Raw genomic sequence first — 22,500 nt, forward strand, 5'->3', positions numbered from 1 at the left:
AGAAGTAGCACAAAAATAGAAGACGAACCATTTCTGAACAGTTCGTTTTTGCTTAAAAGTAAAAGGAAGATAACAATTGTACAAACTCTGTCTCACTTTAGGCTTTTTGCACAACACACATTTTGACTCACAGCTCGGTTTAAAAAGCAAACAAATTAATGAAACTGATATCAATGAACATAATTTTGTTTTTGTGTGTGTGTGAGTCAGGGGGTGGGGGATGGGTTTGTTTGTTTGTTGGTTGGTTGGTTGGTGTTTGTTGGTTAGTTGGTTGGTTGGTTGGTTTAACGCCCAGCCGACCACGAAGGGCCATATCAGGGCGGTGCTGCTTTGACATATAACGTGCGCCACACACAAGACAGAAGTCGCAGCACAGGCTTCATGTCTCACCCAGTCACATTATTCTGACACCGGACCAACCAGTCCTAGCACTAATGCCAGACGCCAGGCGGAGCAGCCACTAGATTGCCAATTTTAAAGTCTTAGGTATGACCCGGCCGGGGTTCGAACCCACGACCTCCCGATCACGGGGCTGACGCCTTACCACTAGGCCAACCGTGCCGGTGGGGGATGGGTGGGTGTTTGTGATTATGATAATAATGATAATAACAATGGTATGTATATGGCGCAAAATCCTGACATATTTCTAAGCGTCTTCCAGAAATAAAAATCAACAAATCAGTAAACAAATACAAAGTCATGCACATGATGAACACTTGGGAAACCAAATCAACTAACCTTCATTACAGCAACGATATACATTTACGAATCTTTAAATCCAGTCCAGTGTATGGTGTATCTTTAAGAAGCCCATAGACTGTACTCACTGAGCAAACCATTCCCAGGTTTGGGTGAATGAAGTGCATGTAGCTCTCTGTGTCGAAAAAGAAACACCTTCATTCGCTCTCTCTTGTGGCTTTTGTGACTGACGAAATGAGGAATAAACGTAAACTTATATTTGCGGCGAAACAACTACAGTGATCAAATTTAATATTTCTGCAGACGATTGGTGTCCATGTCACGCTGGTTGTGATTAAGTGGAGACACACACACTGTGACGTCAGTGTGTGCAGGAAGCGAATCCTGACAGGGGTGGACAGGAGCAGGTCGGTGCAATCAGGAAAGTCTCACAGCATGTTTCGTTCGTCGGAATGACAGACTCATGTGTGACTTAGAGACAATAACACGTTCAGCTTCTCGAAAGGAACCACCATCAACAGCTGAATTTCCGACTCATGCGTGACTTATAGATAAGAACCATTTTAGGTTCTAGAAAGGGACCAACAACAGCTGAATGTCAGACCCCTGCGTGACTTAGAAGCAAGCACGCGTTTGGCTTCTGAAAAGGAACGAATAAAAACGTCCAAGGGTGCTAAGTTCGGAAATACTTCGCACTTTGTGTTTGGAAACCTGCGTTGTTGACAAAATAGGATTATGACCATAGCTGTAATGACAAATGACTGAACTGGCTTGGGACTGTAAAAACTACAGGCTTTGAGACTCAACAACAGTTGGTGAAAAAGCGAGGTCTGATGACGTTTGCACTTGTCAGTACACACATTACACGTCAGCAACGGTTATCACTGGTGAGTTGAACTTCTCTGTTTTAGGAAACTTTTTTTCAATTCAAACATTATACAGTAAGAGAATGAAAGACAATTGTGACACAAACTCAAGCGAACAAGTTGAACTTCTGCGTTCCAGAGAAACTCGTTCACTGGCGATTTGCAAGAGTGGGGGTTTACGTGTATGGCTTTTTTTCCCCCACCAAAAAGGCAGTCATACTCCAATTTCGTGGAAACGAATTGGACATTTTTTTCCTTCTCAGGCTTTCTGACCGGGAACGGCTGAGTAGTTTTTCGTCCTTTGGTTACTAACGAGTGCTTCTGTTCCTGTTTGGTTTAAGCGTGTTTTCTTCATTCGGATATGTACAATCGTTGACAAAAACAACATAGAACGATATATGTGACCCTCCACCACGAAATAAGTCGCATGTCACCTCGTGCGGTTCTGCGCTAGGCTTAATATAAGTCCGGGGAGTGTCTGGTAAACAGTGTGAGGGTCACCTTAGTCACAGGCTTATAACTCAAACAGTTTTTGCTCTTTTTTAAAACGGTTTTCACCACTGGATAGAGCATAAAAATCTCTTTAGGAAAATGTACAAATATGAAAATCATGCAAAGGTGACATGCGACTCATCCCGTGGTGGAGGGTCACCTTAGTCACAGGCTTATAACTCAAACAGTTTTTGCTCTTTTTTAAAACGGTTTTCACCACTGGATAGAGCATAAAAATCTCTTTAGGAAAATGTACAAATATGAAAATCATGCAAAGGTGACATGCGACTCATCCCGTGGTGGAGGGTCACATATAACGTATAACGAGCTGACTACGTATGAACACGATCTGTTCCTCTTTCTTCAATAAGTAATTGACACCTGGATTTGTTTTGCTGTTGTCGCGTTGTTCAGTGCGAAAGATGACAACTAGTTACCTGCGTTTATTTATTTTCCATCTATCTTCATGTATTTAACGATGTTTACTATAACTGTTTGTTTTAAGGTACTTTTAAATTATGCTCAATTAAGCGTGCTGATTGCTAGTGAATGACGGTGACTTTGTGTGTTTGTGTGTTTGTGTGTGTGTGTGTGTGTGTGTGTGTGTGTGTGTATGTATATGTAAGATTGAGAGAGTATATGTGCGCGCGTGTGTGTGTGTGTGTGTGTATATGTAAGATAGAGAGAGTATATGTGCGCGCGCGTGTGTGTGTGTGTGTGTGAGATAGAGAGAGTATGTGTGTGTGTGTGTGTGTGTGTGTGTGTGTGTGTGTGTGTGTGTGTGTGTGTGCACGCGCGCACTGCTGTCTACTTATCCATTTCAAAAGAGTCCGTGTTAGTCAGTCAGTTTATATTAATAATAATAATAATAAAGTGTATTTATATTGCGCCTATCCCTTACAAAAAACAAAAATATTTGGCTCTAAGCGCATTACAACATGTGTAGGGACTTGGTACAATCAAGTCTGACAAATACAATAACACAATATACAGTCGGTCTCTTGGGTAAAAATGGGAAAAGCAGCTTCGACATTTAAACACTGCTACTAAAAAATCCTCTAACAATGCATACTGCTTTACAATATAAAATATGCATTTATGTATAAATAGGAATTTGAAAAGGTTCTTATGATAAAAACTAACTAGCGAACGACGAAGAAGAAGAAGAAGAATAAAACTATCAATGTCAATGTATAACAAGTCATTCAACGTAAATGGCTAAAGAACAACAACAAAGCAATGATGATAAAACAGTTATACTCAATGGCTAATAACGAGGCAGAACTAAATAGTATCGACACAAGATTAAAACAAAACATATTCCTGGAGACACATTTATACATGTATCAAATAATCAATACAGCCCTCGCACACTCGCACACACACGCCAAGGCACGTGTAGTCGCACTCATACACCGCGATAGCTATCGCGCGCACGTACAAGGAACAAAAACACGAAAATAAACAAGGAAACAGGCACATGAAATCGCAACCCGTCCCCAGCCGGCCCACAGCGCGCTACGATGGCTAGTGACCCCTCTCCTCAATGTGGCAGATACTGAACAGGCTAGGCGTCGAAGTATTGCCGGAAGAGGTGTGTTTTTAGAGAGGACTTGAAGGAGAGGAGAGAGGTAGAAAGGCGGACAGACATGGGCAGAGAGTTCCAAATAGAGGGAGCTGTGTAGATAAAGGCGCGCTTGCCGAAAGCGTTCAGTTTGATGCGTGGGACAACAAGGTGCCCTGCGTCAGCGGATCTGAGGTTGCGTGTGGGGACGTGTGGCTTTAAGAGCGAAGACAGGTAAGAAGGGGCAGAGTCGTCGTGAAGGCTACGGTAACACAGGGTAGCTATTTTATATGTTATTCCAGCGTCGCGGACGACGCTGGTATCTGCGGTTGGGAAGACTTTTGAGGAATTTGCCTACAGGGCGCCGCCATGTTTTCTGTGCTCGACTGCGAGCAGACCACAGGCACATTACACCCAAAATTCTTGTAGGCATACACAGACGCAACATAGCATATACAGACAATAACACCCACAACACTTCAACTGCATATGAAAGGAATAAAAATAAACTAGTGGTACCCGTGCTACGCACTTTGTGTGCTGCGCATGCGATGTCATTTTGTTGGTTATGTGCTTGTGAAAATGTTGTTTGCACCCCTCCCCCCCCCCCCCCCCCCCCCCCCGCACATTATCCCGCATATAATGAATTATATTCTCTTGGTGAAAAATAAAATGTTAACCCTTACACCGGTGCAATTCTGTAACACATGTTACATAGCCACTGGTGAATTAACAGAGAGAAAAATAACAAAAAACAGTCATATAGGTTTTCGCATCAATGGGAGGTAATCGGAACTGACCAAAAAGACTGCGCGACCGCACGCGACTATACAAACAAACAAAATAAAATACAGCAGGTATGACGTTTGCATGAATCCATGATTACGTCTACATGAACAACAGTGATAAAAGTGCGCATCTCTTCCCAGCCGTGCAGCGCTTTGAAAGTTGGAAGCATTAAAATTTAAACGGGTAAAAAGCCATCGTGAAGATACGAAAAAAAGTATGACGTCTAAAATACTTAATGATTCAAACGCATAGTATAACATATGTAATTGACAACATTGTCAACAGAAAATATATACATGGTTCACACACACAATCGAGTGCACACATCCATCCATGCTTATTTAAAGTCATGTACACACACACATACATACATGGCATCAAGCAACACACAATTAAATGACACATATGGAATATGGAAAACGTATAATGGACATGAACATGGCAAGTAATTTACACCGTTACCTACTATAAAATTGATGATATATATATACCACTCACTTGCTATTCGCCTAAAAGCTTGCGGTGTGCTGTGACACATATAAGAAACCAGAAGAAAAAAGGACTTTACTTTGGCGAAAAGAGCATATGCTGCTTATTTTTGTACATAGCTGCTATAACTGTATTTTTTCCGAACACTTACATGTAAAAAACATAGAGATATATCTTACCATTTCACTAAGACAGCCAAAATAACGGTCAAATTAAGGGGAGATCATGATGACGTACATGTCTATGGTTGCACCGGGGGAAAATATTTAGTCGCTGGAACCTATAAGGTATAACACATGTTACATAGCCACTGGTGAATTAACAGAGAGAAAAATAACAAAAAACAGTCATATAGGTTTTCGCATCAATGGGAGGTAATCGGAACTGACCAAAAAGACTGCGCGACCGCACGCGACTATACAAACAAACAAAATAAAATACAGCAGGTATGACGTTTGCATGAATCCATGATTACGTCTACATGAACAACAGTGATAAAAGTGCGCATCTCTTCCCAGCCGTGCAGCGCTTTGAAAGTTGGAAGCATTAAAATTTAAACGGGTAAAAAGCCATCGTGAAGATACGAAAAAAAGTATGACGTCTAAAATACTTAATGATTCAAACGCATAGTATAACATATGTAATTACACACAATCGAGTGCACACATCCATCCATGCTTATTTAAAGTCATGTACACACACACATACATACATGGCATCAAGCAACACACAATTAAATGACACATATGGAATATGGAAAACGTATAATGGACATGAACATGGCAAGTAATTTACACCGTTACCTACTATAAAATTGATGATATATATATACCACTCACTTGCTATTCGCATAAAAGCTTGCGGTGTGCTGTGACACATATAAGAAACCAGAAGAAAAAAGGACTTTACTTTGGCGAAAAGAGCATATGCTGCTTATTTTTGTACATAGCTGCTATAACTGTATTTTTTCCGAACACTTACATGTAAAAAACATAGAGATATATCTTACCATTTCACTAAGACAGCCAAAATAACGGTCAAATTAAGGGGAGATCATGATGACGTACATGTCTATGGTTGCACCGGGGGAAAATATTTAGTCGCTGGAACCTATAAGGTATAACACATGTTACATAGCCACTGGTGAATTAACAGAGAGAAAAATAACAAAAAACAGTCATATAGGTTTTCGCATCAATGGGAGGTAATCGGAACTGACCAAAAAGACTGCGCGACCGCACGCGACTATACAAACAAACAAAATAAAATACAGCAGGTATGACGTTTGCATGAATCCATGATTACGTCTACATGAACAACAGTGATAAAAGTGCGCATCTCTTCCCAGCCGTGCAGCGCTTTGAAAGTTGGAAGCATTAAAATTTAAACGGGTAAAAAGCCATCGTGAAGATACGAAAAAAAGTATGACGTCTAAAATACTTAATGATTCAAACGCATAGTATAACATATGTAATTGACAACAGAAAATATATACATGGTTCACACACACAATCGAGTGCACACATCCATCCATGCTTAATTAAAGTCATGTACACAAACACACACATACATGGCATCAAGCAATACACAATTAAATGACACATATGGAATATGGAAAACGTATAACGGACATGAACATGGTAAGTAATTTACACCGTTATCTACTATAAAATTGATGATATATATATACCACTCACTTGTTATTCGCCTAAAAGCTTGCGGTGTGCTGTGACACATATAAGAAACCAGAAGAAAAAAGGACTTTACTTTGGCGAAAAGAGCATATGCTGCTTATTTTTGTACATAGCTGCTATAACTGTATTTTTTCCGAACACTTACATGTAAAAAACATAGAGATATATCTTACCATTTCACTAAGACAGCCAAAATAACGGTCAAATTAAGGGGAGATCATGATGACGTACATGTCTATGGTTGAACCGGGGAAAAATATTTAGTCGCTGGAACCTATAAGGTTATACGGCGACTTATCAGGTGATAATGTTTCGAACTTATCTTTTAAAAATTAAGTAAACAAATCTATGGAATATTTTGGAGTTCCATTAACAGATAAACAGATCTATCTATCTTCTTATTATTTTAGGTTCGTCTGGGGTAGAGAAATAAAACACACAGCTAGGTTCGTCTGAGGTGCGGTCGCGTAGTGTTTAATGTAGTGTTTAGAAGAAGAACCAATCACAGATCTCTTTCGCCGCGATGTCAAAGTTCAGGTCAAAGTTCACTGTTGTCTTCTCAAATTTGCGAGACAAACCTCTTCAAACTTTGTTCGTGGACAAAATTGGAAGTCGGGACCTAGCGGAATCGATTTCCTGGGTCACGTTGGCATAGCAACCGAAGGAGAAGGCACAAATCCGCGCGGTTTGGTGACAGGAATCGAAAAACCACCGAAAATCCTACCAGTATTATATAGTAGATCCGCAAATCAGTCGCGCACAATACACCAGTTAGAAAAACAAGGAGTACCAAAGCGGCGTGCAGAAACTAAACTGACTCGGAGACTGAGAGGAAACATTTATCACACGATGTGGATAGCAAACATTAAAATAAAACAGATAAGTCAAGCAAAAAATAAACACAAATATCGAAAACACATCAAACAAAGGTAAAGAAAACAAAAAGAGATGCTTGCCGACAGTCACAGTGTGTGTGCGTGGTTTGCCGTGTGCGTCAGCGGGGTGTGTGTGTGTGTGTGTGTGTGTTAGTGTGTGCGTGCGCGTGCATGCGTGCGTAGGCTACGTTCTTGCGTGTGTGCGTTCGAATGAGAAAGAAGAGAGAGAGAGAGGATTGAACAATGAGGTCACGTTCTCTGTCACATGAATACATATACACACACTGAAGGCTACTTCGGACACGAACACTTGCCAACAACTGTGGTTGGACATGCTTTTGAAATGTAATATTTTTTCGACATGATTTCTGGACATACGAATGCCGCTGTGTTGCCTACTGATGTTGCGAATGATGAAGGTTTTGAGTTGACTGACCTTGAGGAGGGATTGCATCAGGCGTTTATCGTCTCAAATTATATCCTTGCTACTTTTCAGGAGTCAACTATTGCCATTCATAATAACTTGGATAGTCAATGTTTTTATTTGTTTGATTCCCATCAAAGAAACAGAAATGGTAACCATTCTTCAAATGGCGCTGCAGTTTTGATGTCATCAAGTTAATTCCTTTGCAGAATTGATTGATTTTCTCAAAAGCCATTATCAATGTGTTTATCAATTAACACCTGTTCATTTCTGTCCAACTGCAATGCAAACTCAATGTGGAGGAAACAAGGATTCATTACAAACAAGTCATCCCTGTACATCAACAGATTTATGTACCTCAATCAATACTGCTAGTATGAGTGACAGGAATCTAAAAGAAAAAACAACCAAACGCAAATGTACTACTACTTCTACGACTCGTTTGAATGTAAAACAGAAATGTAACACTATCTGTGACAATGACGGTTCTACGACTCGTTTGAAGGACAGTATAGATCGAACCTTAACCCACAACTACGACAATTTGTGTCAGACTTTTTTGAACAGGAAAATATGCCTCTGTTCAACAGTAACCAAAACATGGAAGATGTTTTTGAAACTTTACAGAAATGTAACACTAGCCTATCTGTGACAATGTTGCTTTTGAATTGAACCCACATTTGTTGAACAGGAGAGAATGTTCCTGTTCAACAGTGCCCAAAACACTGAATCTGACGTTTTTGAATCTTTTCTGTCATCTAACTGAATCTGACGTTTTTGAATCTTTTCTGTCATCTAACCCAATTGCTCATGACTTCATCGATCTTGAACATGCCTACTTTTCAAAGAAAGACAGACAAAAGCGAAATCTGCATGTTAGCCATCTGCCTGAAATGGTCAATGCACTTTTGTAAAATTGTCACAGCTGTTATGCACTTTTGTGAAATGGTCAGTGCTGTTGTGCACTTATGCAAAACTTGGTGCTGTGCTGTTAACATTTGAACAAAATGCATTTTGTTCAAATGTTTAGTGCAACTTGCTACTATATAATCGCTGTATGCGCTTTGTGGTAATAATGCACTGTTGTGAAAAGTTTGCGCTAAATGTTGGCACTATGCATCATTGTTGGAGCACCCTCCTGTAGATGCACCATGCTGAAAAATGTACTTATGAATCAAGCATTGACTGAAATAAACAATTTATATATCCAGCACAACATGCAATTCATTAACTTTTGACCCTAACCTTTAACACTTCCCAAAATAAATCTTTGGTGGACATTGCATCGACGCTGTTCATTTTGAATGAACATTTTTCTTGTGCGTGCTTTGATTGGTAGCCAGTGAAGGGTCATGAGGAGAGGGGTGACATGGTCGCGCTTGCGCTTGCGCAGCACAAGACGTGCTGCATTGTTCATGATGCGCTGTAGGCGGTCTAGCTTGGCGTCTGGGAGGCCGGCTAGGAGCGAGTTGCAGTAATCCAGTCTCGACAAAATAAAAGCCGAAACCAGTGTCTTGGTTGCGTCGAGGGAAAGAAGGTGTCTGATTTGGCTAATCCTCCGCATTTCAAGAAAGGCGGTTCTGCAGAGTGAGTTGATGTGGGCGTCCATTGACAGGCTACTGTCAAGGTGGACACCCAGGTTTTTTACTTTGGTGCTGAATGTGACTGTGGTATCAGAAAGCGTAAGACTGGATGTTTCTGAAAGAAGCTTTAAGTTTGATTGTTTGCCAACTGGCATGATCTCTGTCTTATCATCGTTCATCTTGAGCTTGTTGACTGTCATCCACTGTTTGATGTGATCGCTGCATGATTCTATTGACTGCACTAACTCTGTAAACTGTTTGGTGTGTGCGGATTTTTGTAGTTGAGTGTCGTCTGCGAACATGTGGTACAGGACATTGTGGTGCTTTATGACTTTGCCTAACGGCTGTATGTACATAGTGAATAACACTGGGCCTAACACAGTAAACATGTGACTCAGTTCTAGGGCAAACTACTCACACCCTCGCAAGGAATTAAGAGAGTTCTAACCTATGTGGATGGCTGAAAGCAGCATTCAAACCACACAAAGAAACATACGAGAAGTCGTTTACAGATAGCTTTCCGTGTTCATTTTATGGACATATATCCCTGGGATTAGGCCAGATGTAGTGAACGTATATCAAATGTGTATTAGTGTGGACCATGAAAACCTCACCGAGAAAGTCCACAACCGACGAAAAGAGTCGCGTGTCACTATGTCATATAGACATTCTGCAACAGTGTACGATTCAATACACAGGGTTTTTAAAGGTTCAAGTACAGTTGAACCCCTCCCCACCCCCACCCCCCCTTTAAGACCCCCCCCCATTTAAGACTTCCTTCTTTCTAAGACCTTAGTTTTTTTGGAAAAAAGGAGCACTGTCTGATTACGTCATCAGACTAAGATGTATAATACACTTTTCACAAGAACTTGATAAGCAACAGTTACAGAGGTCAAAACGAATAAAGCGTATACATACAGGTACGACCTTTATACTCAACCAAAAGGTGATTAAGTCACTTTTTGTGGCGTTTTGAAAGGCTGTTACTGGTTTTACTCGTTTTTAGCAGAAGCTTTTGGATAATTCAGGCAAGGAATGATCTGTCGGAAGGTCATATGTATTTATAATTGGTTTCCGCAGGCTGTAAATTCCAAAGAGTGCTATCGCGACCAAATCATAGTTCCACCTACGACGTTTATTGAGGATTTAGAGCTGCCCACCTACAAACACTTCCTGTCAGTATCTCAAGTTGCAAGTGTTAGGCAGCCTAGGTTTACCATGACATGTCATGCATTTGGCCTGGATAAACAGCGGAAATGCTTGTACGTGGTTTATGCATACCTCTATTCATTTGGTGTATGCTTTGTGCCGGAGTGCATCAATGTCTTAATCAATATATAGCACACAAATCATCCATTCTTGTTTATAAAACAGTATTTGTGATTACAAAAGTTACATAAACATGCAGAGAAACGAACACTGTTTCCATAGACACTAATTTGTTGGGCAATAGAAACAAGGAAATATTTAGATGTCGAACTTTCAGATGACTCTCCTGTAAAATTAGCTGAAACTGCGTTACGATGTTTATGCGGTCAGCCCTCGATATGGTCCGCTGGGCCCAAAAAGCAAAAAACAATCAAATCAAATCAAATCATTAATATCCTCTGTAAATGTACCCCATTTTAAGACTCCCTCCTTTTTTAAGACCTGATTTATTCAGATTTTTGGAGGTCGTAAAAAAGAGGTTCCACTGTATCAGATTGAACTGATCAGTGTCTGAAGAAAAGTTGAGTTGACCTCGTTGGAGTGCGTGTTGGTGTCTGACAGAACGTCAACACATCATTGTGGTCTGCGCAATGCAGTAGTTCTGTGAACTTGAAGTGACATTATTTGTGTCTTGCCAAATGCTTAAATGCAGCCCATGTGAGTGTTCACATTGTCAAATGATGTCACGGGTGCAGTGTCAGTAGTAATTAATGTATCTACACTCTAAACAGATCTTGTATCTTGTCGTTTGTTTATTTGTTTACTCTTTCTGCCTTTCCATTGATACATGTTGCTTTGCTTCCTTTTGAAACTACTGTTGGTGCCACATTCAGTCGATTTGTTACTTAATGTATTACGGTAGAGTGGGATTGAGGGGCAGGCAATGGTGTGTGTGTGTGTGTGTGTGTGTGTGTGTGTTGTGTGGTTGTGTGTATGCGTGCGTGCGTGCGTGCGTGCGTGCGTGTGCGTGTATGTGTGTGTGTCTGTGTCTGTGTGAGTGTGTGTGTGTGTGCGTGTGTGTGTGTGCACACACAGATTCATATACATCTACTAGAAACTTGATTTCTTTTTATTCATTATTTCTTCAGATCTGGTGAAAGAGCGCTTCAAACATCTAGTGGTCTCGTAAGAACTCTGCTCTGATTTCCCCCCAGCATCCTGAATATTCTTCTCTGACACCACCACTCCTTCACCAACGCTACCCCTCCACCACTACCGCCATTACCATGGACAAAGCTCCCCACTTATGGTGACACGCGAGTGACGTAAACTGTGCCCGGTGTTTGCATCCTGGGAGGTGAAAAAAACAACCACCAACAAACAAACTCGGACCGGATAACATCACAACGTACGAGGCACTAACTTGCTCAAACCTCATTGTTCACACTCCTTATAGCCCCCCAAAATACTTGAAAGACGCAATTTCAAAGACAGACTTTTTGACAGCTTCAAACAATTGTGTGTGGTTTTTGTTTTACTTAGAAACAGTTGAACCATGCCAGAAACAGGGTATGTGTGAAGATACTGCAGAATTTTGCCCTATATGATAATAACAATAATAATAAATAACTTGTCTACAGCGCGAGCCCCATCAATTGGCTCCAAGCGCTTTACAAATTCGTTCTAAAACAAACGATACAAAAAACCCACCACCACTATCAACCATGGACAGGATGCCTAACATCCCCACCAAGGCCGAACTCCACGCCCAGGTGAGATGCCGCGCGGAGGAGCAGAAACTGGCCGAGCACAAGGAGGAACTGGACAAGGTGTGTTACGCCGAGAACCGCGCTCTCAGCACCAACCGCCACCGCTTCGTGGTGGACCGACGACAGTCCTTCAACACAGTCTACAACCGCGACATCCCCGGTATCCAACCCCACGCCAGGATCCGTCGGGTCTCGCGGCGCGAGAGTGACCCGGAAGTGATTGAGATTTTCCGGAAACACGAGGACAGGCGTCGCAGCCTGAAGGCTGCGGATGAAGCCTTGTCACGTGACGCCGTGCGCAGGTTGGAGCGGGAATACGTGCATGCACTCCTTAGTAACGGAGGTGACGCAGACGCTGAGGATTGTGGGGGCGAGGGTGGTGTCACGTACCCTGACGGTCTGCATGGTGTGGATCTTTGTGGCGAGCAGTCTGATGCTAAAGCCGAAGACGAACGGAAAACAGTCTCTGGGAAGGACAAAGGGAATATATTCACCGAGAAGGACGACGCTAACGCAGACACAGAAAAAGAGGGAGTAAAACCAGATAGAGAAAACGACGATGCGAAAATAGGCACTGAAATCTACCAAAGAAAAGAAAACGCAGAAGTAGACATGCAATTGTCAGAGACAGAAATATCTACTGAACAGTTGTCCGGTAACTCAGCGCAGCCACCACAGGCTACAGGCTACGTGTCCAGCGAGGTACAGAGACCTTCACACACACCACACTCCAGTCCAACACACCAGCTCAACGAAGACTGTTATGACAATCAACACCAAGTTCCAGAACACAGCCAGTCAAACGACAAACCGAACACTGGTACTTTGATTATGTCGATTGACGATGGTGGAGACGCTCAAACCAACAGCGAGAAGAATCATTCTAAGTTGGACACTACGAGTAATACCGATAACGGTTATGAACGTGTCACCAAACAGATAACAACTAGTGTGGATGCAGCAACAGATTCCAACAAAGACAGAGACGTCAGCGACACAAGGAACGTTCTAGACACTCTGCAAGTGCCCGGGCAGACCGAACAGACCTCTGAGAGCGGGGAGACTAAGACGGCCCCAAAGAGGAAGCGCAGCTATTCAGACGGAAACATCTTTTTCAACATCTACGAGGTTAAGACAGAGGGCGATCAACAGTACATCGTGCCAAAGACAGGGACAGACGAAGCCTCTAAACAGATGAATGGCGATGACGTTTCTGCAGACAACACAACTCGACCAGGCCGTGCCCCGAAAGAGGGTTGGATGGAGATTAAACCTGCTGATTCCGTGGGTGTACAGCGAGACGAAACCTACGTCATTGAAGATGAGGTCAACAAGGCTCCCAGTCCTACGCGTCGCCGTTTTGTGGAGGTGACCTTGACCCTGCCTGACGCCGACCAGACGCTGTCACCACGGATGACGCGACGTCAGGGCAACGTCATGGTCCGCTCCACCTCCACCTCTGACGTCACAACCATGCAGCGTCACCAAGGCAACGCGACGCCGGCAGACATCAAGTTGTCCCCGTCGCTGAAGCGCCGCCTGGCGGGGCCAGAGTGTAGCACCGCAAGAGGCGAGGCGGAAATGACGTCAGACGACATCCGCTACTCCCTGTCACTGACGCGCCGAATAGCGGAGGTCGCCAGAAGTACCTCCAGAATGACGCTCCGCGAAGCTGACACCAACGTCTCCCCGAGACTGCCCCGCGTGAACCTTGACCCTAAAACCTCGCCGAGACTGGCACGCAAGGACGTGAAAGGCAAGGATGGCTACCCCAGACCCAAACCAATCTACAAGCAGACAGAGAACAACAACAACAAGAAGCCTGCACCCAAACGAAGACCTTTACGGCGATCTCGAAGCGAGCTGAACTTCGACCATACAGCGTTGACCAACAGCAAAACACGAGCGGAGATTGCCGATGTCCCCCGAACGAGTCGTCGCGGCAGCGAGGGCGTAGAAGGAGTGACGTCAGAGGGAAGGCTGACATCGGGACAGCGATGGGACTCACTGATGTACGGTCTGACGCTCAGCCAGGAGGAGAGGGAGGAGATCTCGCGTCACAAGCGGATGCAGCTGGTGACGTCACTCAGGAAACGTCAGCAGGAGGTGGACAATGACGTCAGTCGACGCATCGGGACCTTCCTCAGTCGGTTCGATGACGCGTGAGTGACATGGATGGTACTGAGTTTATATATACTTTTGTGAGGTGGAAAAGAAAACTCGGACCGGAAACCATCACAATGACTAGGTACAAACGTGTTAATTCTGACCTCATACACGTAAATGACGCAATAGCAAAGGCGGATATTCTTGCTACTTGAAATGTAATGTTGGTTTTAACGGACATAGTTTCAACGGGTGTTTCACTGTAGAAACAGTTGAACCATGCCAGAAACAGGGTCTGTACGAAGATACGGTGGCATTTGTAAAAATATCAAACAATGAGACAATTTGAGACGAAAGTTAACAGTTCATGAGGTGGGACAGCGGACTTGTGAGAGTTTGTGGTGTTCGGAACAATTCGCTGCAACCAAAACCTACAGCACAAACAGTGTGTTTTTCGGTTAAAAGGGAACTTACTCGTATGTGCCTATACGTGTTGGGTGTGGGTATAAGGCAGCCAAACGCTTGGTTGTTAGATGGTACGAGTCATAAATTCATAGTGGTCCCAAACATGAAACTCGTTTCATTCTATTCCCAAAATGTTGTTTTATCAAGCTCGCTCATTCCAGAAGAGAGCACCCATGATATTGAGACCGATCCATGTGAAAGTATAATCGATTACCAATTTACGCTAAATATCAGCGAAATGCATAGTGGCTGCTGTGACCAGCACTCCCTGTTACTGTTAAAACAAGCCACACACCATCCAACAGCCTTTGTGTACTGCATTCAGGGGCGGATCACATCATTTCTAAGGGGGGGTTTCCAAATTTCTTTTCGGGACAGATCGACGACGCGAAGCCCGAATTTGGATAAAAACACTGTCGAACGCTGAAGAAGAAGAAGAAGAAGGAGAATAAGAAGAAGAAGGATAAAAACCAGGACTGGGTGGCCGAGTGGTAACGCACTTGCGCTCGGAAACGAGAGGTTGCGAGTTCGACCCTGGGTCAAGGCGTTAGCAATTTTCTCCCCCCTTTCCTAACCTAGGTGGTGGGTTCAAGTGCTAGTCTTTCGGATGAGACGAAAAACCGAGGTCCCTTCGTGTACACTACATTGGGGTGTGCACGTTAAAGATCCCACGATTGACAAAAGGGTCTTTCCTGGCAAAATTGCATAGGCATAGATAAAAAAAAAAAGTCCACCAAAATACCCGTGTGACTTGGAATAATATATTATGCCGTGAAAAGTAGGATAGCGGCCGAAATGGCTGCGATCTGCTGGTCGATGTGAATGCGTGATGTATTGTGTTAAAAATTCCATCTCACACGGCATAAATAGATCCCTGCGCCTTGAGTCCGAGTCTGGAGATACGCGCGCGATATAAGACTTCATATAATAATAATAAAAACAAGGAAAATGGAGCAATCTGAGCCATTATTTGATCTTTATTTTAAAATGTATTTCTTTATTTCATTATTTAAATAAACAATCTCGTGGGAGTAATTTTCTCGTGTTACACCGGGCTATGCTTCGTCATACAATTTAGTGAAGATAATGAGAAATACAATAGTTTGGGTAAAATTAAAATGATTACGTATTAGGGCCTATTCCGTACATACATGTGTTTGTGGGTATGCGCGCGCGTGTATGTGTGTGTTTGTTTGTGTGTGAATGTATGTGTTTGTGTGTGTGTGTGTGTGTATGTATGCGCGTAAGTGTGTGTGTGTGTGTGTGTGTGTGTGTGTGTGTGTGTGTGTGTGTGTGTGTGTGTGTGTATGCACGATTGTCTGGCTTAGCGTGTTTAAGTGTGTGTCTGTGTGTGTATGCAATTATATACTCGAATGAACTGTGCTTTATTAATATTTTTTTGAACCCACGTCTATTGTGTGTTTTATAGGTCTCACAGATCGGTTGACGAAGTGTTTAAGACAAAATCATGCTACAAGTTGAAAATTGTTTCTGTGTAAATAAATGGTGTCATCCAATAAATAATTGTTTACATGGGCTTGGGTTTTGAGTGTTTTGTCAGTACGTGTGTGCGTGTGTGTGTTGTGTGTCTGTATGCTTGTTCGTGTGTGTGTGTGTGTGTGTGTGTGTGTGTGTGTAAGACTGTCAGTCTGTCTATGTTTGTGTGTACGTGTGTGTGTCGGTGTGTGTGTGTGTGTGTGTGTGTGTGTCGGTTGTGTGTGTGTGTGTGTGTGTGTGTGTGTGTGTGTGTGTGTGTGAGTGTGTGTGTGGGTCTGTCTGTGTGTTTCTATATGTGTCTGTTTTAGTGCCAGTCTGCCTTGCTGACATAATGCACGACTTTCTGTGCATGTAAACTTAGTTCTACGCAAAAACACAAAAGACACATTTGTCCGTATTTTATTTCAACGTACAAAAATTATAAAACAAAACAATTATCTCACAGCATTAACCGATCTCTCTGTGAGCAGTTGATTATTTGTAGAGCTACCAACAATATTGATCACGTCAAAATCAACACACACACACACACACACACACACACACACACACACACACACACACACACACACACACACATGCGCTCGCACACATGAACGCACACACAAACACACACACAGACACACACACGCGCGCGCGCACACACACACACATACACACCCACCCACACACCCACCCACACACACACACACACACACTTAACGAGTCACTTACAAAATCAACTCACTAGTACACAAATATCAATTCCGCTCACACACGCTAAGCACTTACAAAAACCGTCAAGTTATATGAATACTCGATCTCGTGGGATGAAATAACAGAAACAAATATGTTAATTCTGCCTGAATGAAGGAGAATCCCTGAATAAAACAACGAAATACAATACAAAAAAATAACAACAATGAAGTATAAATATATCACACTATGATGCCTGATTTAATGAGGTGTTCACTGAATATATTTGACAATATCAGCAACATATAAGTGAAAACATTAAATGAAATAGTAAAAGCACAGCGAGTGTGTCTGAATACATCATTGTAATATTTAGTTCAGTCGGTAGAGATAAAGAAAGCACCTTGTTTGTTTCTAAGCTTCTGTTTCAATCATGTGAGAAACGGTCGTGGTTGTATTCAAAAACAAAATTGTCACACCATATAACGACATTTTGATGAGAAAGGGAAGGAAGGGCTCTGAACACAAGAAAACAGTGATGAAGACAAAAGTGTTACTGTTTCCATAGTACTCGTTCAGATGTTCTCTGCCTTTAGTCATGTTTTCTGAGTACTTTCGTCAACTTGTTATGTTTATCGAACTTACTTCCCTTTTCCGTAAAGTCTTTCCTCAACTCGAAGCATTGCGAAGTCATTTTACTAAACATTCAGTGCCAGCATCGGCGTCCGCCGTTTACCACGGAAACCAAGGGCGTTTCAAGGCCATGACATTTGTAAAGAAAATGATAATGTTATCATAATTGTTACACTTTGAAAGTTTCCTGACTTTGCGAAAGCGACTTGGCCCGATAGATATCAGGCTAAACAGCTTCTAATCCAAAAAAACAAGTAGACTGCCAACGTTCCAAAATTCAGAATAAAAAGACAAGAAAGGTATGTTATATTTGAACGTTTAATTATGACAAAACAAAACCTTACGGTCACTGATCGGTGTCCGAACCTCCCCCCGTGTACACTGCATTGGGTGTGCACGTTAAAGATCCCACGATTGACAAAAGGGTCTTTCCTGGCAAAATTGCTTAGGCACAGTTAATAATTGTCTACCTATACCCGTGTGACTTGGAATAATAGGCCGTGAAAGGTAAATATGCGCCGAAATGGCTGCAATCTACTGGCCGTATAAAATTTCATCTCACACGGCATCACTGCAGAGCGCCTAGAACTGTACCCACGGAATATGCGCGATATAAGACTCATTGATTGATTGATTGATTGATCTTCGTCCCAGCGGTGTTTTAAGTGGACAGACAAACGAACACTTATAATACAGAAAATAAACGTATCTTACAAATTGTCCAGAAGCTCGTTCAAAGATTGGGTCGAAGATCAGTGACCGTAACGTTTTGCCGTTATTAAACGTTCTAATAACATACTTTTCTTGGTTCGTTTAAATAAAAATAATAAACGGATTCCAGCAGAGAAACTTTTGCACACCCCTCCCCCTCAAACCCACCCAGCTCTGGTTTGCTGGTGTTCGTTACAAACACTACATAGTTCATCCACCAGCCGTGGCCTGCGCGTTCTGCTGCCGGAACCAGTTTTCCACGGCCGCCATGTTGGTAGTCACCCACTGTATGTTGGCTCTTGTCTGCTCTATGGCGTCAGTCATGGATTGGGCTGCCGCTGGGTACTTCTCTGCTAGTGACTCCAACTGGAAGTACAGCCAACATAAATTAATAGCTTAAAGTGTACCAAATTGTATTTCCGCCATCATGTTTACTTCTTTTACAAGTGTGGCCGTCCCCCACTCCACTGCAAACCAAACTCCGTCGCAGTCGACTGGACCTGGAGAAGACGACGACCTTCATCTCACGAGCCGGACTGAATGAGTAGTGCCATCTAACGTCAAGAAGAAGAAAAAGAAGAAGACTTATTTTATGTTTCCCCTTGGATTCGTTAATAAATAAGCTTTATGCTTAAGTTCGGATCTATCCTTAGCGGATTATGACTTTATTCAGTTATTCTGCAGAAAAGACAAATGCTGGAGAAAAACCGTTCTTTTCTGCAGCATTTCTGCATAATGTCATCTTTCGCCGAAGCAGCGGTTTTTTCTGCAGCAAAACATGTTACTGCAGTAAAATTGAAATCAAGAATGCTGCAGTAAAACGGTGCTGTTGTTTTACTGCAGAAAACCGGTGCTGTTGTTTTACTGCAGAAAACCTGTTTACATTTTTTCTGCAGCATTTTGTACTGGCTCTTGGTGGATTATGACATTATTCAGTTATTCTGGAGAAAAACCGAAATGCTGGAGAAAAACTGTCTTTTCCGCAGCATTTCTGCATAATGTCATCTTTCGCCGAAGCAACGTTTTTTACTGCAGTAAAACAGTTTTTCTGAAGCATAATGTTTACTTGGTTTTCTGCAGCATTATTGCGATTAACTTTTTCTCCAGAATAGTCTGTTACAGTTTTTCTGGAGAAAAACGAACGACCTTGTAAACTAGCGTTTGTATTTGTCGCCCCCTGGGATAGTATAATAGTTTGTTCCGCAGTGTATCAATCAGAAGGGCATTATATTCAACTTCACAATGGCGGCCGAACGTGAACAATTTCTGAAGCAAATCGAACACGAAGTGGACTACTGCGTTCGTCTGGGAAAATGTGACAATGTTGCTGACAGGTGCCATTGTTTAATTTGAAACGTTGAACTTCCGGCGGAAAGGAAGTCAAACAGACAAAATACATTCGTGTCACGCACAACTATTGGTAATTCTGGATGAGTCCGTCTCTCGACAGAGGGGGGGCTCGCGTGCTCCAACATTATAATGAGCCAGTACAAAATGCTGCAGAAAAAGTGTAAACATATTTTCTGCAGTAAAACAACAGCACCGTTTTACTGCAGCATTCTTGATTTCAATTTTACTGCAGTGAAATGTTTTGCTCCAGAAAAACCCGTTGCTTCGGCGAAAGATGACATTATGCAGAAATGCTGCAGAAAAGACAGTTTTTCTTCAGCATTTCTGTTTTTCTGCAGAATAACTGAATAATGCCAAAATGCTGAAGAAAAAGTGTAAACAGTTTTTCTCCAGTAAAACACCATCACCGTTTTACTGCAGCATTCTTGATTTCAATTTTACTGCAGTAAAACTGTTTTAATGCAGACAAAAACGTTGCTCTCGCGAAAGAGGACATCATGCAGAAATGCTGCACAAACAAACAGTTTTTCTCCAGCATTTCTGTTTTTTTCTGCAGAATAACTTAATAAAGTCATAATCCGCTAAGGATACGGATCCCCTACGTCTAATATTGAATGTCACGAAACTAAAATTGAATCAAGTTTTGTTTAAAGGCACAGTAAGCCTCCTGTAAACCATCACAAAGCTCCCCAAGCGTCTACATACAGTACAAGCATACTTCCATTTGAACGCTCACCGAACGGGAACATCCTGGCTGCTTTCTGTCGAGCGTGAGAAATTTCCAAAGAATTTATTTTTGTGGACTTGGTCCTCTACAACAATGGCGCCTCGTTTTGGTGCTGGACGGCTGTTATGAATATTCAATACCGGAAATCACGCCCGGACAGTAAGCCTCCCGTAAACCATCACAGATACTGTCAGGCTTTTACACACAGTACAAACACCCTTCCATTTGAACGCTCACCAAACGGGAACATCCTAAGTGCCCTACGTAAAGAGCGAGCAATTTTTAAAGAATTACTTTTGCAGATTGTCTCGAACACTTTTTGGACCCATCCGGAACTCAGGTCAAAAATGAGTTACTTCCCTTCAGGTCTCATTCTATCGATGTAAACTGGCCATGGCCGTGGATCAATGATTATCAGAATGTTTTGGACCGTGGTGCGTTTTTGCGCTAGACCTAACTTTTACAATCTAAATAATAAATTGACAGCTTATTACACAAACATTCCTACAAACGAATTCTTTTTTCATCAAGACAAGATCAGTACAATTCGAAGTTGTGAAAGTTTGAAAAAAGAAAAGCCCGGAAGCAGGATCACGCAAGGGTCGTAGCAGACGACGGTTTATGCATATCGCCGTTCCTCTCAACAGTCAAAAGCCATCGCTAGAGTTCTTGTGAACCACAGCCGTTTGTTTCGTGCATAAAATCGTGCTAGTGTAGATAAGCTCACATCGAGTCGCATTCAAATGACGATCGCGACTACATTGTGAAAAAGGGAAACTGGATCACACGGGTTCACGATGGCTCAGGGGTAAGATAAACCACGCAAAAATAAATTTTTTGAAAATTGTTCGCTCTTTACGGAGGGCACCTGGGATGTTCTCAATCGGTGAGTGTTTAAATGAAAGGGTGTTTGTACTGTGTGTAAAAGCCTGACCGTATCTGTGATGGTTTACGGGAGGCTTACTGTGCCTTTAAACCAAATTGCACCAAATATTTCATTGTCTGTAAATGTGTTTGCGACGCAGTGTTTTTTTTTATTATTATTTTTTAAAATTATTTATATGAAGTCTTATATCGCGCGCGTATCTCCAGACTCGGACTCAAGGCGCAGGGATCTATTTATGCCGTGTGAGATGGAATTTTATACACAATACATCACGCATTCACATCGACCAGCAGATCGCAGCCATTTCGGCGCATATCCTACTTTTCACGTCCTATTGTTGACTTGTTTTATTCTGCCGATCTGAAACACAAAGGGAAGTAAGCGCTTTAAATGCGGACGACATGACTGTGCAACAAGAGTAAGTGAGAGTTATGGGGAACCTGTCCCCTGGCACCTTACAGAATGAGCAGCATCGAAATGAACAAGCGACTTTCATCCTTATTGTTTGTTTGTTCGTTCATGGGCTGAAACTCCCACGGCTTTTACGTGTATGACCGTTTTTACCCCGCCATTTAGGCAGCCATACGCCGCTTTCGGAGGAAGCATGCTGGGTACTTTCGTGTTTCTATAACCCACCGAATTCTGACATGGATTACAGGATCTTTTTCGTGCGCACTTGGTCTTGTGCTTGCGTGTACACCGAGGAGAGTCTGCACACAAAGTTGACTCTGAGAAATAAATCTCTCGCCGAACGTGGGGACGCTGACAGCGGCCAACTGGATACAAATCTAGCGCGCTACCGACTGAGCTACATCCCCGCCCTTTCATCCTTATAAATGTGTTATTTGTAATGGTTTTGTTCACTAAAATCACGCATACAATTTCCTCTCTTTAGTGTGTTATTTTCGTACACCGTTTTCAAAAGGTCGCTTTTCCTCTAACCTTACCTCTGCAGAAGGGACAACAGAGTTAAAAAAAAATTTTAAAAAAATAGGGAGAAAAGAAAGCAGTAACACCGTCAGTTAAAAGCAATCAGCTATCAAGAAAACACCACAAA

General features: G+C 42.4%; 2 protein-coding genes across 2 annotated transcripts in view; one reads left to right on the forward strand and one right to left on the reverse strand.

The window, feature by feature from the left end:
• The first annotated feature begins 288 nt into the window (after nucleotides 1–288).
• Nucleotides 289–16,501, forward strand: LOC138972942 (uncharacterized). The gene is made up of 2 exons (XM_070345602.1): nucleotides 289–1,586; nucleotides 11,773–16,501. Exon 2 carries the CDS (start codon nucleotides 12,349–12,351, stop codon nucleotides 14,557–14,559), a length of 2,211 nt encoding a protein of 736 aa, XP_070201703.1. The 5' UTR covers nucleotides 289–1,586; nucleotides 11,773–12,348; the 3' UTR covers nucleotides 14,560–16,501.
• A 345-nt stretch (nucleotides 16,502–16,846) lies between these two features.
• Nucleotides 16,847–22,500, reverse strand: part of LOC138972944 (aminopeptidase Ey-like) — an 81,185-nt gene continuing 75,531 nt past the window's right edge. Inside the window, exon 23 of the mRNA XM_070345604.1 lies at nucleotides 16,847–18,846. Within this exon, the coding sequence (XP_070201705.1) occupies nucleotides 18,691–18,846 (156 nt within the window). The 3' untranslated portion in view covers nucleotides 16,847–18,690. The remainder of the gene's footprint in view (nucleotides 18,847–22,500) is intronic.

This window comes from Littorina saxatilis, linkage group LG8 (genome assembly GCF_037325665.1).
Source record: "Littorina saxatilis isolate snail1 linkage group LG8, US_GU_Lsax_2.0, whole genome shotgun sequence".
NCBI classification, from domain to species: domain Eukaryota; kingdom Metazoa; phylum Mollusca; class Gastropoda; order Littorinimorpha; family Littorinidae; genus Littorina; species Littorina saxatilis.